Here is a 15,930-nt window from a genome sequence, read left to right on the forward strand (position 1 = left end):
TTTTCTTAGATTTAACTTTCCAACATCATACTAGTGGAAACGGTGCCATCATGACATGGCAGTTGCAGAAGCATCAATAGCATAATTTTTCAAGGTTAACAACTGCTGGGCACATGGAAACTTTTTATGTAATACTACTAACTTTATACAAGTTGTTGTAGATCTTCTTGTAACTTGATGTAATACTGTTAATTTCATATTTTGTTAACACTTATTCTTGTCGTGAGATATCGGTGTTCGCTCAATAATGGGAACAAAGTTCAAAAGATCGCATTTTTAACAGCAAAAAAGAAAAAACCAAGGATTGTTTTTTCAATATATAAGGCCAACTACCCAGATTACTTATATTTTCCCGAACATGTTGCAGTTTACGTTGTCAACATTTTTACTTTTTCTTTTGTGTGCAGTCAACATCTTTGCTTCTCTAGTAGCACGCTTGAGAATTAACAACCGAGTGATCAGCTCATGGTGCACGCACACGTACCCACGTGGCAGCCCATGACGATTTGTTGACGTGGCAACATATAGAATAGCCGTCCGTCCCTGTGCTAACAAACAATTCCATTCGGGATTGCCACTGAGAGAAATACGTAAGCAACGGATTCCATTCGAGCATGTCAACTAGATGCGATCAGAGACCTATCCGGGAGTCCTCTGCTGTCTCCTCATTCCTCTCCCTCACCATGGCAACTATCACTGCAGATGACCGCCAGCTGCAGCAAGTTGCCCAGAGAAACCCTGCGAAGGCGTCACCCATGTTCAGCATGGAGAGTGGCGCCGGAGGTGCTGCCGATGACAGCAGCAGCGAACAGGAAGGCTCGTACTGTCTGATTAAAAGCGTGAGACACCTCAGTGACCGTGGATTCACCAGGCTGCCGGACAGGTACGTCCTGCCGGCTTCCGAACGCGCCGGTGATGGTTCCGGCCGTGTAAAGCTCCCCGTCGTCGACCTCGCGCACCTCCGCGACCCCTGCAACCGCGCCGCCGTGATCGAGACGCTCGACGCCGCGTGCCGTGACTACGGATTCTTTCAGGCCAGTACACAGCACAGGCTCTGCCTGCAGCTTTGCATCTTAATTAGTTATCTCCAAGCATTGCATAGCTAAGCGCATGTGTACACAGGTGGTGAACCACGGGGTGGAGCGCGAGGTGATCTCCGGGTTGCTGAACGTGGCGCGGCGGTTCTTCGAGCTCCCGCTGGCGGCGCGGGCGCGGTACATGTCGCCGGACGTGAGGGCGCCGGTGAGGTACGGCACCAGCTTCAACCAGGCCAAGGACGCCGTGCTCTTCTGGCGGGACTTCCTCAAGCTCGGCTGCTGCCAGCCGCTCCATGCCGCCGTCGCCTCGTGGCCCGACGAGCCGGCTGACCTCAGGTACACCTACTCCTTCCAATTCTAGGAATAATTCCAGTTAGATTTGTTTTTAGTTAACTTATTAGACTAAGTGTTAAATGTTCGATGGAATCCTCAATCATGACTTGAGGATATCTATCCAAGAGCACACAGCACCACAAATTATTCTAAGTTAGTTTATTTATTCATTTGTGCTAATCTCATTGCGTCAATCTTGGTCATCGTCTATCTTGCTTGCATAATTCAGCAATATTATTTATTCAGTCGTCGTTAATTTGATTCCATTCTGTAATAGTCCCAATCAAGCACAAAATGTTGAAAATGTTTATGCTTATATTCGGGCAAATAATGGAGTCTATAATCCCTGCCATGATGTCAATTACCAGCCGGCAGGTGCCGATAATAAGGATTCAGAATGTCTTAATAAAGAAAGTCGCAGTCAACTTCAGCCATGCGTCACTGTTACTAAGTGTTGGACTTCGGTACTTCTATGGTTACAATGTGATGGAACTCTTCTAAGTCGAGGAACTGCAGAAGTGCTTTCTGTTCAGTAGGGTAGTATCTTTCGTACCAAACCATAAACTTTTTTTCAGTAACACAGATGCGCAGCTGGACCACTATTTTCTCTATTACCATATACTCCCTCTGTCCCTGAAACAAAGTCATTTCATGGTTAAAAATTTGTCACGCAAAAACTTTCATGTTATGAAATTTATTATATGCATGTCCATATACAACAATCAATTAGCATAAAATATGACTAATAAATTTGATAAAGTATGGTCATTTCAAAATTTAACTAATTTGTCTTGATTTTTTTTTCTAAATCACTTTCTTTTAGGGACCGAGAGACTATTTAACAAAACCTTTTGCAGAAAAAGACTAATGCATGAACGAGGTTTTGAAGACAAATATATGCCCGTCTCTTTTTCCATTTTCCCAAACTGAAAACCAAAATGTTTTTTTCTAAATTACAAATGTTTCACTGCTGGTAAAAATCAAGTATTTATCACAAGTTGGTATCATTGAAAAAATACAATGACCTGAATGCTTTTCCACCCAATTCAACAATCCCTTTGGTCCATTATGTAGGTTGATTTTAGTTCCATTACGTCCATCATGAAATATGCATTTAAACTTATAGAAAACTATATTTACAGCTATAACATCAAATTAGTTCCATTAAGTCCATCATGAAATATGTATTTATTCTTTGGTATTGTCCATCATGCATGTGTCACTCTGTTTCTGTTTATAAGGCACACACGCATATCAATATTCAAACTTAATATTGTTGGATTTGTAATCAAATGTACTCTCCAATTAATAATTATAAGTTTATAACCATAAACAATATAATATAAATTAAATGAATGGTCAAAGTCAAATTTGGAAGACCATGCTATGTCGTATCACGCCTTATAAAGAGAAATAGAGGCAGTATGAACTTGGTAAACTAAATCGACCAATTTTAAAAGGAGTACCTATTAATAATAAGTAGCCCATGCACATCCATTCGTTCATCATTTATTATACCTACAAGCACGTATGATGATATGCATCATAAATAGGCATGATCTACATGCATACATGATTCATCATTTACAAGATCTCCTTCCAATTTAGATTTTTAGTTAGTTTACTTATTGAGGTTTAAAAAATTTAATGGAATCGTCAAGCATGACTTATTAAGGATATATATCCAAGCAGACCACCAGAAATTATTCTAAAATCTAAAGTAGTTGATTATGCATTATTTGTGCTAATTTTATTCCATCATTCTTTATCATCTATCTATTGATTGCATCATCCAGCAATATTATTTATTGAGGGTGTTGTTAATTTGATCCCATTCTGTGAAAAAACTGTTGAAAATGTTTGTGCTTATGTCTGGATAAAAAATGGAGGCTATAAACCATGATATTATGTCAATTACCTGCCGACAAGTGGCGACAAGCATTCAGAATTTCCCTATAAAGAAAGTGGTAGTCAACTTCATCCATGCGTCACATTGACTAGGTGACTAGATCGACTTTGGTCATTCTGTAGTTATAATGTGATGAGACTCTTCTAAGTCGAAGAACTCCAAAAAGACTCAGTATCTTTGGTACCAAACGACTAACTTTTTAACTTTTTTATTAACAACACCAATGTGCTGGCTGGACCACTATTTTCTATGTTACCTTAACTTAATGCATGAAAGATGTTTTGTGGACAAATATACAAAAGTTTGATAGCTAGTCAAATAATGTCAAGTATATACCACCCGATGGTAGATACAAAGTCAAACGACCTAAGTTTGGATGATTTTCCACCCGATGCTAGTTAAAAGCTAATGCTTCTGCCGTGCCAAAAATTTAAGTTGTTTCTGTTGTGTTTCAGTGAAACTTATCTAATTTTAACTAACTTCATAGAAATGCAAACATTATAACATAAAATTAGTTCTATTAAATCCATCGTGAAATATGTATTTTTTGATGTTCTAGATGCCAACATATTTTTTAATAAACTTGTTCAAAATTACTAAATTTTAACTTAGACAAATCAAAAATGGCCTAAAACTTTTATGGGAGTATTTATTAATCAAGAGCGCATGTAAATGATTAATCTTGTACGCATGTAAGAGCATCTTCAGTAGTCTCCCAATAAATGTTTCCCAATAAATAGTTAATGATTAATCTTGTACGCATGTAAGAGCATCTTCAGTAGTCTCCCAATAAATGTTTCCCAATAACTAGTTAATAGGGATATCTCAATATCACTTTCACCGTTATTGGAAGAGTTGCTTTTGTAGTTTCCCAATAATCACATCCCAATCCAACTACCATATTAGGAGAGTCACAACTCCTCCTTTATTCACGGAGAGTTAGGGTGAATTATTGGGTTGTCCCAATAATTGTTAGAAAAAGGGAAAGTTAAAAGGAGACTGCTAGAGCACTATTTTCTTGTCAATTCTCCCAATATGGTAGTTGGATTCGGAAAATTGAGACTGCTGGAGATGCTCTAAATTGGGCTTAGCTTATCTATGGTGCACATCATGTTGCATGGATGTAGGGAAGTGGCAGCAAGGTACGCCATGGCTAACCATCAGTTGTTCATGGAGCTCATGGAGGCGGCACTGGAGGCTCTGGGCATCGCCTGCCGGCGCGGCTTGCTGCGTGAGCTGGCGGCGGGTTACTCCCAGATCATGCTGAACTGTTATCCGGCGTGCCCGCAGCCTGAGCTCACGCTGGGGCTGCCACCGCACTCCGACTACTGCCTCTTCACGCTCCTGCTGCAGGACCAGGTCGAGGGCCTCCAGGTCATGCACCATGGCCGCTGGCTCACCGTCGATCCAGTCCCAGGGTCCTTCATTGCCAACGTGGGCGACCACCTTGAGGTCTGCATTCTTCATTGTCCCTCGGCGTGGACATCTACTATACGTAGCCCATTTTGCTAGTACAGGGCTTTGAACAATTACTCCATTATTTTGTTCAATATTCTAAAGAAAGTTATAATAACCATAAAGTAGTAACTTTTAATATGAATCAAATTACTTTCAATCTTGTTTCCTAAAAAACATGTGTTAGTAATGTAATTATTGTAATTTCAAGCGTAGGGACTAATAATAAACAACATTTTGCATTGTTACATGCGCGCAGCATACAAGCAACAGTTCATTATTTAGCTGCCGTAAATATGAAAATGATCTTACAAGTGTAGCTGTTGCTGTTTAACTTTGACTTTTCTGCCGGTCGGGATCTAAGTGACGACAAGTGGATCTGCCACTAACTAAACAAATGCAGACGGGAAAAAAAATGAGCAAACCATCGTCAGCAGTGAAGTATACAAGGATAAGGGTTCAGCTAGTTTTCGTGCCACACTGCTTGCACTACTACAAAATGTCCCAGCCGGCTGATGATGTAGTAGTACTATATAAGTTACAAGTCAAGACAGTGAGCTGTCCAGACAATAAGCGTCGTCATGCACTTCAGCTTATCCAACTGTTAGCCAATACCACATCTTCCAAATGATTTTAAATTTGAGCATTGCAAAATCACCAAAAAAATTTCTGAAGTTGCTCATGCATGTTTTCTGAGAGTGTGATTTTATTTCTCTGACCGATGGAAGATTATAGATTCTCGTGACATGCCAAAGTTTTGGCCATCAAATTTGATTTGCTCAGCTGATGATTTGCTGCATGGTTGCAGATATACAGCAACGGGAGGTACAAGAGCAAGCTCCACCGGGTGCGAGTGAACTCGACGCGCCCACGCATCTCGGCGGCGTCCTTCCACAGCGTGCCGGCGGAGCGAGTGATCGGGCCGGCGGCGGAGCTGGTCGACGAGGCAAGCCCGCCAAGATACATGGACACCGACTACGCCACCTTCCTCGCCTTCCTCGCATCCGCCGAGGGCAAGCAAAAGAGCTTCCTCCAGTCTAGGAAGCTATAGGAAGATACGCTCGACGAATGATGCCAGTACATAATAGCATCGCTAACGCACTCAAATAAACGTTAGAGAACTCACCTTCCATCCAACGTATTTTTTTCTGGTTGACTTTGGACCCAGGATTAAAGAGCTTTTAGTCTCGGGTCAAAAATGTACCACCGACGGCCACCGACGGGGGGAGCTTTAGTCCCGGTTGTAATGGCTAAAAATCTGGCTACCGATTGTGGGAGCTTTTGTCCCGATTGGAAACACCAACCGGGACAAAAGACCCCTTTACGCCTGTTGGGAATTCCAACCGGGACTAAATCTTTAATCCCGGTTGGAATTACCAACAGGGACTAAAGGGGCAGGTTTTTATCCTGGTTGGTGTTTCCAACGGGATAAAATCTCCTCGCATATAAATTCACCTTCTTCCTCCCCAAGCCCAAGCCACTCCACTCACCAGAACTTTTTCATTCTTCTCCATGGCGAGCAAGGAACCTTAGGGAGGTGCTGCCCAATTTTTTTCCCTCATTTCCTTGGGGATTTCACTCATCCAAAGTGTTGTAAAGGGTAAGCTACTTCATCCTCCCTTTATTTATTGTTATTATGCTTTGTTTTATGCTTTAGAGCTAGAAAAAAATGAGTTTTTTTAGAATAAGAGAGAATGGAGAGGATTCTTATTTATACAAATTTTTGAGCTAGAATTTGATGGATATATATGATTCGTATTAGGTAAAGAACTTGAAATATTTATTTATTGCAATAAAATTAAGGTAAATAAATTGTAGGTGTAAGTAATAGAATTTTGCCATTGCTACAATTTTTCAAGTCTCTGTAATTTAACAATAATTATATTTATTTGATCAATAATTTATTATCTCATGTTTATTGTAAGGGCTAAATATTATAAACATATTTACTCTATTTTTCCCCTTACCTAATATTGATCATGTTCTTTATTAATAGGAAGCCCTATGTTCATTTTTCATGTAATACGATGCAGATGGACTGGCAATGGATGTACCACCTCCACTCCTCCAATCCTAGAGAACAGTTTCTGCACATGGCATAAATGTGCTTACACTATTCTCTGGTATTTTAGGAGCAGAGGTGGCTCTCCGTTCTCTGGTATTAGAGGAACACTCTAAAGAGCTGGTTCTTTCGCTCCTTCAATACTAGATAACAATGTCTACATATGGCACAAATGTGCTTACACTATTCTCTGGTACTGGAGGAGCAGAGGTGGCTCTTCATATACTTCGTAGAATATTGAGTTATGTGCAGAGATGGCTTGAAGGGCAAACATTCTGCAATATTGTACCATTATTTAAGGATAATTGACTACGTGAAGTCCATTATGGAGCGTCTATAATCTTTAGTGTATATGTATCTTTATTGCCATGTTCCAGAATTCTAGCATTTTTCTTTTTGTCAACCTAGTGAGTTTTATGAATGTTGATTGGTGTAATTTTCATGTGAATTGTTTTTATCTTTATGAAGGTTGATTGGTGTAAATTATCAATACTGATCAAGTTCTTTATCTAATACGAAGACCTATGACCACTTCTTATGTAGTAATTTATTTATCTCATGTTTAGTGTAAGGACTAAATATTATAAACACATTTACTCTATTTTTCCCCTACCTAATATTGATCAAGTCCTTTATCTAATACGAAGACCTATGTCCATTTCTCACGTAATATGATGTAGATGGACCAGCAATGGATGTATACCGCGGATAGATGGACAAAGGAGTTTGTTGATGGCTTGCATTATTTTCTCAAGGTGGACAAAACCAACAAGCCATAGAAGGGATTCATATGTTGTCCATTCTTCCAGTGCAATAGCAAGAAGGAGTACTCTTTCTGGGGGACTGTTCACAGCCACTTGTTTAGATACGGTTTCATGCCTAACTATTTGGTTTGGACCAAGCACGGTGAAAGAGGGGTTATAATGGAAAACAACGAGGAAGAGGAGGATGATAACAACATTCCAGACTGGGCTGCAGGCCAAGCTTTTGCACATACTATAATGGACGAGGCTGATGAAGAAGAGTTTGTAGAAGATGGCCCTATTGATGATCCTAGTCAGGTGCTACGTGATGTATAGAAAGACTGCGAAACTGAGAAGGAATCAGAAAAATTGTAGCACATGATAGATGATCACAAAAAATTATTGTACCCAAATTGCAAGCAGGGGCATAAAAAACTTGGTACCACACTAGAAATGCTGCAATGGAAGACAAAACATGGTTTATTCGATAAGGCATTTCAGGGGATATTGAAAATTGTAAAGAACATTCTTCCCGAGAATAAAGAATTGCTGTCCACAACATATGAAGCTAAACATGTTGTTTGCCCTCTGGGATTGGAGGTTTAGAAGATACACGTATGCCCTAATAATTACGAGAAATTGGATGCTTGCGTGTGCAGAGCGCCGCGGTATAAGATCAAGCAAGATCATCATGATGATGTTGAGGGGCAGCCTCCCAAGAAGAGAGTTCCCACGAAGGTGATACGGTATTTCCCTATAATACCACGTTTGAAGCGTTTGTTCTGAAACAAGACGAATGCTAAGTTGATGCGATGGAACAAAGAAGAACATAAGCAAGATGAGATACTAAGACACCCCACGGATGTGGTCCAGTGGAGATCAATTGATAGAGCATTCCTAGACTTTGAAAGTGATGCAAGGAACTTAGCCTGCGACCTTATGTCTGTTCAACCTTCCTCCTTGGCTGTGCATGAAGCAAAAGCATTATGATGCCGGTGCTTATCAAAGCCCAAAACAACCCGGCAACGACATTGGCGTGTATCTATGACCGTTGGTTGATGAACTTTTACTGCTTTGGAAAAAAGAAGGTGTACGTGTGTGGGATGAGGATAAACAAGAGAGCTTTCACCTACAAGTATTGTTGTTCGTAACCATCAATGATTGGCCTACGCTGAGTAACCTTTCAGGACAAACAAACAAGGGATATTAGGCCTGCACCCATAGTTTAGACGACACAAACAACATGTATATGAAACACTGTAGGAAGGTCGTGTATATGGGCCATCGTCGATTTCTTCCTGCTAACCACCCGTTAATAAAGAAATGGATGCATTTCAAAGGAGCGTTAGCCCATCATAAAAAACGTGCACACCATAATGGAAAGCGTGTATTTTAGATGATAAAGGATGTAAGGGTAGTCTTTGGAAAGGATCTTGGTAGCGAACCTGTTCCGAACGACGATAATGGACGTGCACCCATGTGGAAGAAGAAGTCTATATATTGGGAGCTACCTTATTGGGAAATCTTAGAGGTCCGCAACGTAATAGACGTGATGCGCATGATGAAGAATCTTTGCATGAACATGCTAGACTTCATGAGTTCTTATAGAAACTCAAAAGATACACTGGAAGCATAACAAGACCTGAAATGTATGAGGCAACAAGATGACCTACATCTAGAAAAGAGAGATAAAGGACAACAGTACTTACATTCTGCCAGTTACACTCTCAGTAAGGAAGAGAATGATAGCATGTTTGAATGCATGAATAGTATCAAGGTTCCCTCTGGGTACTCCTCGAATATAAAGGGAATAATAAATATGAAAGAAAAGAAGTTCACAAAACTAAAGGCCCATGAATTCCATATGTTGATGACCCAGTTGCTTCCAGTTGCACTGAGGGGTATTCTACTAGAGAATGTATGATTGGCGCTCATAAAGCTATGCACGTTTCTCTATGTGATTTCGCATAAGGCAATCGATCCAACTAAGCTACTAAAGCTACACAATGATGTGGTACGATGTCTTGTCGGCCTTGAGTTGGTATTTCCACCATCCTTCTTCAATATTATGACACACCTCCTGGTTCACCTAGTTAAAGAGATTACTATTCTCGGTCCAGTATTCCTGTACAATATGTGGCCTTTCAAGAGGTTAATGTCAGTTCTAAAAAACTATGTTCTTAATCGTGCCCATCCAAAAGGAAGCATCGCCAAGGGATATGAAACAGAGGAGGTCATTAAGTTTTGTGTTGATTTTATTGACTCAATTAATTTGATTAGGGTTTCAACATCACACCACAAGGGGAGGCTATGGCAAATGGGCACCCTTGCAAGGAAATCAAGTTTGAGCAATTATAGTGATTTGTTTCATAAAGCACACTTCATGTTTTTGCAACAATCAACCTTTGTGGCTCCGTATATCGAGGAACACAAGAAGATTCTATTTTTCCAATACCCGACGAAATCTGATGGCTGGATTATACGTCGTACATGGATACTTTTCCCTCTTGGTTGCGTCAATACCTTATGGGTAACTCCGTGATTCATGAACAACTCGCTTGGTTAGCTAGGGGACCTTCTAGCACAATCATGAAATTACAAGGTTACGAGATAAATGGTTATACATTTTACATGAGAACCCAAGAAAAAAAGCACCAACCAAAATAGTAGTGTCTGTATACATGCCATAGACAGCAACAGGAGCAAGGACTTGTATTTTGGTTTCATAGAGGAGATTTGGGAACTCGAATACGGACCACTGAACATCCCTTTGTTTCGGTTCCAATGGGTGAAGCTAACTGGAGGTGGCGTAACTAAAGATCAGTATGGAATGACAATAGGGGACCTGACCGAGACTGGATACAATTATGAACCATTCATACTTGCTAATAATGTGCATCAGGTTTTTTATGTGAAGGACATGTCTAGTAAACCCAAGAAAAATTCAAAAGATAAACCCAAGAAAAATTCAAAAGATAAAGAAAAACTATGGGAGCCAAAGCGCCACATAGTTCTTCCAGGTAAAAGAAAAATCTTGGGAGTCGAGGACAAAACAGAGCAGTTAGATGATTATGATCAGTTTGATGGCATGCCTCCATTCGCTATCGAAGTTGACCCAAGCATCATGCTAGCCCAAGAAGAGGCTCCGTACTTACGCCATGATCATGACCAAGGAACTTTTGTCAAGAAGAAGTTTTTTAACGTTACATTGTAATGCACTAAATATGGTGCACCTTTAGGTAATGCTCTATGGCCATCAGAACCTTTCAATTATATTGGAATGTTCTACGGTGAACCTTTATTCGATCAATATAAACAATGTTAATTTAACCACATACATGAACTGCATTTTTTGCGTGTTGAAATTATTTAATTGAAGAGTTTGTTGATGATAGTGATGCATTAAATAATTATTTTAGAAACTCAATCAACTAGTATAGAATTAATGACTGATTCAAACTTATTTTAAATATACTTGCTAATTTAATATATTTTTCCATGTTCAAAATATGTAAAGTTTTAAGTTTTCTTTAACAAAACTAGTGCAAAACAACTTAAAACATCTATAAATTAAAATTGCAAAAGCAGAGGGGAAATGAAGGGGGAACCTTTAGTCCAGGTTGCAAACTCCAACAAGGACTAGAAGGTGCCTTTTCATCTCCGGCGCGAAAAGCACCCCTTAGTCCCGGTTGGAATTTGCAACCGGAACTAAAGCCCCCTCGTCCCAGGATGAATTTGCAACTGGGACTAAAGGCCCCCCAGTCCCGGGTTGAATTTGCAACTGGGACTAAAGGGCACTAAAGGCCTTTTAGTCCCAATTGCAAAGTCAACCCGGGACTAGGAGGGTTATAACATCCACCCCCTTCTCCCCTACCTTGTCCTTTCCTCACTTCACTTGATCCGGTGCCTCGTCAGCTCGTCTCCCCCGCACCCTCCCTCGGCCTCCCTTCATGTGCCGCTGCCATACCGCCCTACCGCGAGCCTTGCCATCCGTCCGCCCCGGCCGTCATCCCGCCGTCCGCGCCCGTCCCGCCATCCGCGCTCACCCCGTCGTCTGTCGTCCGCTCGCCGTCCGCCACCCCGACGGTACAGGTGCCCGCCCCCCCAACAGGGCTTGCTAAAGCAAGCGCCAATTTTTTTACTATTTTGAATGTGTAATTTGTATAAATTATATTTAATCCTTAGAAAATTAGTATGAACTAGTTTAAATACGTAGAAAAAGTTTGCAAATTAGTTTAAATACTTAGAAAAATTAGTGCAAATAAGTAGTTTAAATACTTAGGAAAATTGTACAAATTAGTTTAAATACTTAGAGAAATTAGTACAAATTAGTTTAAATACTTATAGAAAAATTGTACAAATTAGTTTGAGATACTTAGAAAAATTGTATATTTCACAAGTTTCTTTTAATTGTATATACATGCCATTAGTGTGATATTGATTTTTGGAACTCGTTGGTTGTTAATGTGATCAAATGGTCATTTAGAAAATGAACAGTCATGCACTTGGCTTTTTTTTTGCCATCAACGTCCAAATATTAGGTATTTTATGAATTTATGGTCGATCAAAGTTCCAGTATGTAACATGCTTTCACTTGTAGTGATCTGAGGGCTTACTGTAAGGAATCTTATTAGAGGCATTTCCATTCCCAGTATCTTGTATTTCAAATTTTAAGAGCAAGTAAGGCAATTTTAATGTTTGGATGTAAGCAATGATATATTTCACAAGTATCTTATTAGAGGCTTACTGTGAAGATTTATCCTTCCTCATTAATGGGTCTAAATTATATTTCGTGTGTATATTTCACAAGTTTGTTTTGTACGATCTATGATTTCATGTTTATACATTAATTGTACTACTTGATATAATTTTTAATTTAATGTATCTATGATTACATGTGTGTTTAACTAATGTCATTTACAGCTGAGATGGGAGATGAAGAGGATGCAAGGCATATAATGGAGTAGATTATTGCTAGCAGTAGTGGCTACAACGTTCCAAGAACCTACACCGAGGATAAGGGTAGCCAGGCGGACATGTTCCTAAACATGTCCGGTGACGGCAATGATGAGACCGAGCACGGCATTGATGACAATGCAGAACAAAACCTTGTCCTGATGGAAGGTTCTGGCGAGGTATATATCATTTTCATTGTTTTACCCCATCTATAATTCCATATTCATTATTACTATGTACTAGATAACAAATCTTAAACTGTTAGCCCTCTAGATTGATGAAGCGAAATAAGCCGCGAGGTTGTACAAAGATAATGGAGGGAAGACTTCAGATCACTAAAGTGACAGAAGAGGGCCAGCCAATTGTTCCTGAAAATGTGGCTACAAAGTTCATGAGTCAATACGGGGCTATTATAAGGCACAACATGCCCATCAGCATTAGAGAATGGAAGGGTAAACAAAATGATCCATACATGCTCCCACAAACACAGAAGGATATGTTGTGGGCAGATGTCAATAAACACTTCACACTTCCTGATAGTGTTGAAGAAAAAGTTGTGAAAGACTGGATGCTGAAGAAGATAGCAACCCAATTCCAAACATTCAAGAAGAATCTGGGTGCCAACTTTATCAAGATGGGCTAAACTCCATATTTTAATGACTGGCCCAAGTTAAGGGACCACTGGAACTCATTTCTGGAATAAAATATGAGTGAAGGTAGTGCGAACAAGATTTGTGTCAAGTCAACCAATGCCCAGAAGAAGGAGTACCATCATCGTCAAGGGCGAGGTGGTTACATGAGTCCAATTCCCAAATGGAAAAAACATGGAACAAGACATATTCGATCGAGGTATCGTACCAGCGACTGTTGACTTGCCCGATTGATCGAAGAATTGGTATTACCCCTCACGGAGGCAATTTGAGCCAAGAGGTTGGGACACTTATCTTCAACGAAACAATACGTCAAAAGGCTCTCAGGCTTATCCAAAACATCGAAGATGCTTAAGCGGGAAAGTTGAAGGTTGATAGAGAGAACGATGAGCTCACTTGGCGCTCGGGAGTCTCGAACACTTGCCGAGGCTTTGGGGTCGTTCCATGGAAGTTTGCTTTCCGTAGGGACATCGACACATATAGAAGCCGGAAGAGAAGGAAGGAACAATAAGAGGAGAGCTGGTGGCGCATGTTAGAAGCTAAAGTGCATTCACAAGAAGTAAGAATGCAGAAAGAAATTAATCAGCGAGTAGCCCTAGCAGTTAGTGAGATGGCGCAATCTGGAGCACTGCCATATCCCAACGTCATTGTCAGCACTTCTCAGCGTCGAAGCAGCTGTGCTTCCATAGGGGTCCCCGATGAGAACATTCCAAGATTACCCATGGTTGCGCAGGACAACCAACGGTACCCTATGGATGACATCACTCAGCACACCTCATGTGAGTTGTATAGACCATTTGGCAACATCACTATTAAGGTATACGTATATATAATTTATGCAATTATCTCAATTGATCCACACCTTGGAAGTTTCATAACTTCTTTATTTCTCCTATATATACAGGTGGTGTACGAAAGTACTTTACCAATCCTACCAGGGTAGACAAGCCATGGCATTTAGATTCCACCTGGCTACTCCAGCATTGGCCTAGAGCAGATTTGTGCAAGTCAATATGAAGGCGTAGGGCTCGACCTCTCGGGAGGTGAAGGGGAAAGGACATAAACATGTGTTAGTGCTGAAGAACAAGTTATATTAGGGCCACATTCACCTAAACAAGATTTTACACTTCCTTTTTCTACATGAGGAAGGTGGGGTGTGGTACAAGCCGAGGTTTGTTTGATGGTGATTGTGTACACATATACATCTCCACGTTATTAGACTTTAGATCGGAAAGTTATCCTATTTCTGAATGTTCTTCTGTACCTCTTCCAAAATTACCTTTATTACCTTAAGGTAGCATATACTTAAACTTTTTTATAACAGAAACCATAATGAAACTGGTCATGAAATTTTAGCAGTGAGTTATAGGGATAATACAGAGCCTTTGATGAATTTTTCACAATTTTTAGCGAAAGGAAACTTTTTCTATGCATTTACCCTATTTATTCTTCCCTAAAATAGGAAAGTGGTACATATATTTAGTTCTGGTGGTTTCCATATTTTTTCCACAATTTACATTACTCCACTGACTTAAACCAAAAGGTTTCATATTTTTCTCAGTTCTGGTTTAACTGTTATGAAAAAAATGGCAAAAACAAGCTTAGATTCTCATGGTAAAACTAAAATAGAGATTTAACATCTGAGCTTGGCTCCAAATCGTTTTTCCAGGCTTCTACTGTTTGAAACAAACACTTGAGAGTTGGATTTAACTGTTTATCATTTTTCTATGATTTGTTATGATTTAAATATCTTAACCAAGAATTAAAATTTATTACATTAATTCCAGTAGTGACATATGCAAAAGTATTTTTATTAGAAACTACACTTTATATTGAGTCTAGCAAAATTGGTTCGACATTTTTCTGAATTTTTTACGAGTTTTGGTGAATTTCCAAAGTTAAACATATATTCTGCCAATTTAAAAAGATAAGTCGCGGCAAACTTACAGGCTACCTCCTAGGTCTAGGGTTTAATCGTGCAAAGGTCCTGAGTTTTAACACTAAGGCCCTTGATTCAACTTTTCCAATCGCAATTGGGTCCTCGGCAGCGCACGGCGGCGGGTGGGTAAAATCCCAGCGATGCGCTGGTGGCTTTGGAACGATGAGTGGTCGGGAGGGCTTACGGGCTCACCTTGGGCTGGTTTGAAGCGGTTGGGGCTGACAGGAAGGCTCGGTCGGGGCGGAACGGCGGAAGGGCGGAAGGCTTCGGGTGGCAGCGAAGTCCGGCAGTGTTCCGGTGGTGGTAGCGCTCTTCTCGGGCAACAAGCAGGCTCTAGAGCTGCGCGAGAGGGTGGCGAAGCGGCTAGTGGTGTCGGCAAGGTGCGGGGTTGAGTGGAAGGGGGAGCTCCATAGAGAGGGTGTGCAGCGAAGCTGAGAGTAGAAGCAGGAGGGCACGGTGAGGATCAGGCGAGCGGGGAAGGGGGCACCGGTGGCGTTGGGCTCCCATTTATAGGGCCAGGGCGGAGTGGTGGATGAGGCGGGGTTGTGGCTCTGGTGGGCGGGACCGGAGGGAAGCAGGGGCACTGCGGCGGCCATTAATGGCGATGGCGCCATTGGCGGATAGAGGGGAAAGAGGGGCGCGGCAGGTGAGGCAACAGTGCGGGCGAAGCGACGCAAGCGTGTGCGGGACGAGCGGCTTTGCCGAGGCACGCTACTGGCGAGGTGGGGGGCGGGAGTTGTCGTGACCTGTGCGACAGTTGGTGGAGGCGGCGACATTGCGGGGCGTGAGCGGGCAAAGCAACTGGCGGTCTTGACGGGAGGGACAGGAGGTGTCGGGGCACAGTCG

At 41.1% G+C, this 15,930-nt stretch overlaps 1 protein-coding gene across 1 annotated transcript; it reads left to right on the forward strand.

The window, feature by feature from the left end:
- Positions 1–353: 353 nt before the first annotated feature.
- On the forward strand, positions 354–5,972 carry LOC117866948 (probable 2-oxoglutarate-dependent dioxygenase SLC1). The gene is made up of 4 exons (XM_034751253.2): positions 354–1,034; positions 1,123–1,373; positions 4,407–4,731; positions 5,543–5,972. The coding sequence occupies exons 1-4, from the start codon at positions 615–617 to the stop codon at positions 5,783–5,785; spliced, it is 1,239 nt and encodes a 412-aa protein (XP_034607144.1). The 5' UTR covers positions 354–614; the 3' UTR covers positions 5,786–5,972.
- Positions 5,973–15,930: the final 9,958 nt, after the last annotated feature.

Source organism: Setaria viridis, chromosome 8, assembly GCF_005286985.2.
Source record: "Setaria viridis chromosome 8, Setaria_viridis_v4.0, whole genome shotgun sequence".
Classification (NCBI taxonomy): Eukaryota; Viridiplantae; Streptophyta; class Magnoliopsida; order Poales; family Poaceae; genus Setaria; species Setaria viridis.

Bases quoted from the DNA above. Each gene is read 5' to 3' on its own strand.
- LOC117866948 (XM_034751253.2), top strand. From the start codon at position 615: ATGTCAACTAGATGCGATCAGAGACCTATCCGGGAGTCCTCTGCTGTC. The intron at 1,374-4,406 runs GTACACCTACTC...GCATGGATGTAG, and splicing joins GACGAGCCGGCTGACCTCAG to GGAAGTGGCAGCAAGGTACG. The intron at 4,732-5,542 runs GTCTGCATTCTT...GCATGGTTGCAG, and splicing joins ACGTGGGCGACCACCTTGAG to ATATACAGCAACGGGAGGTA.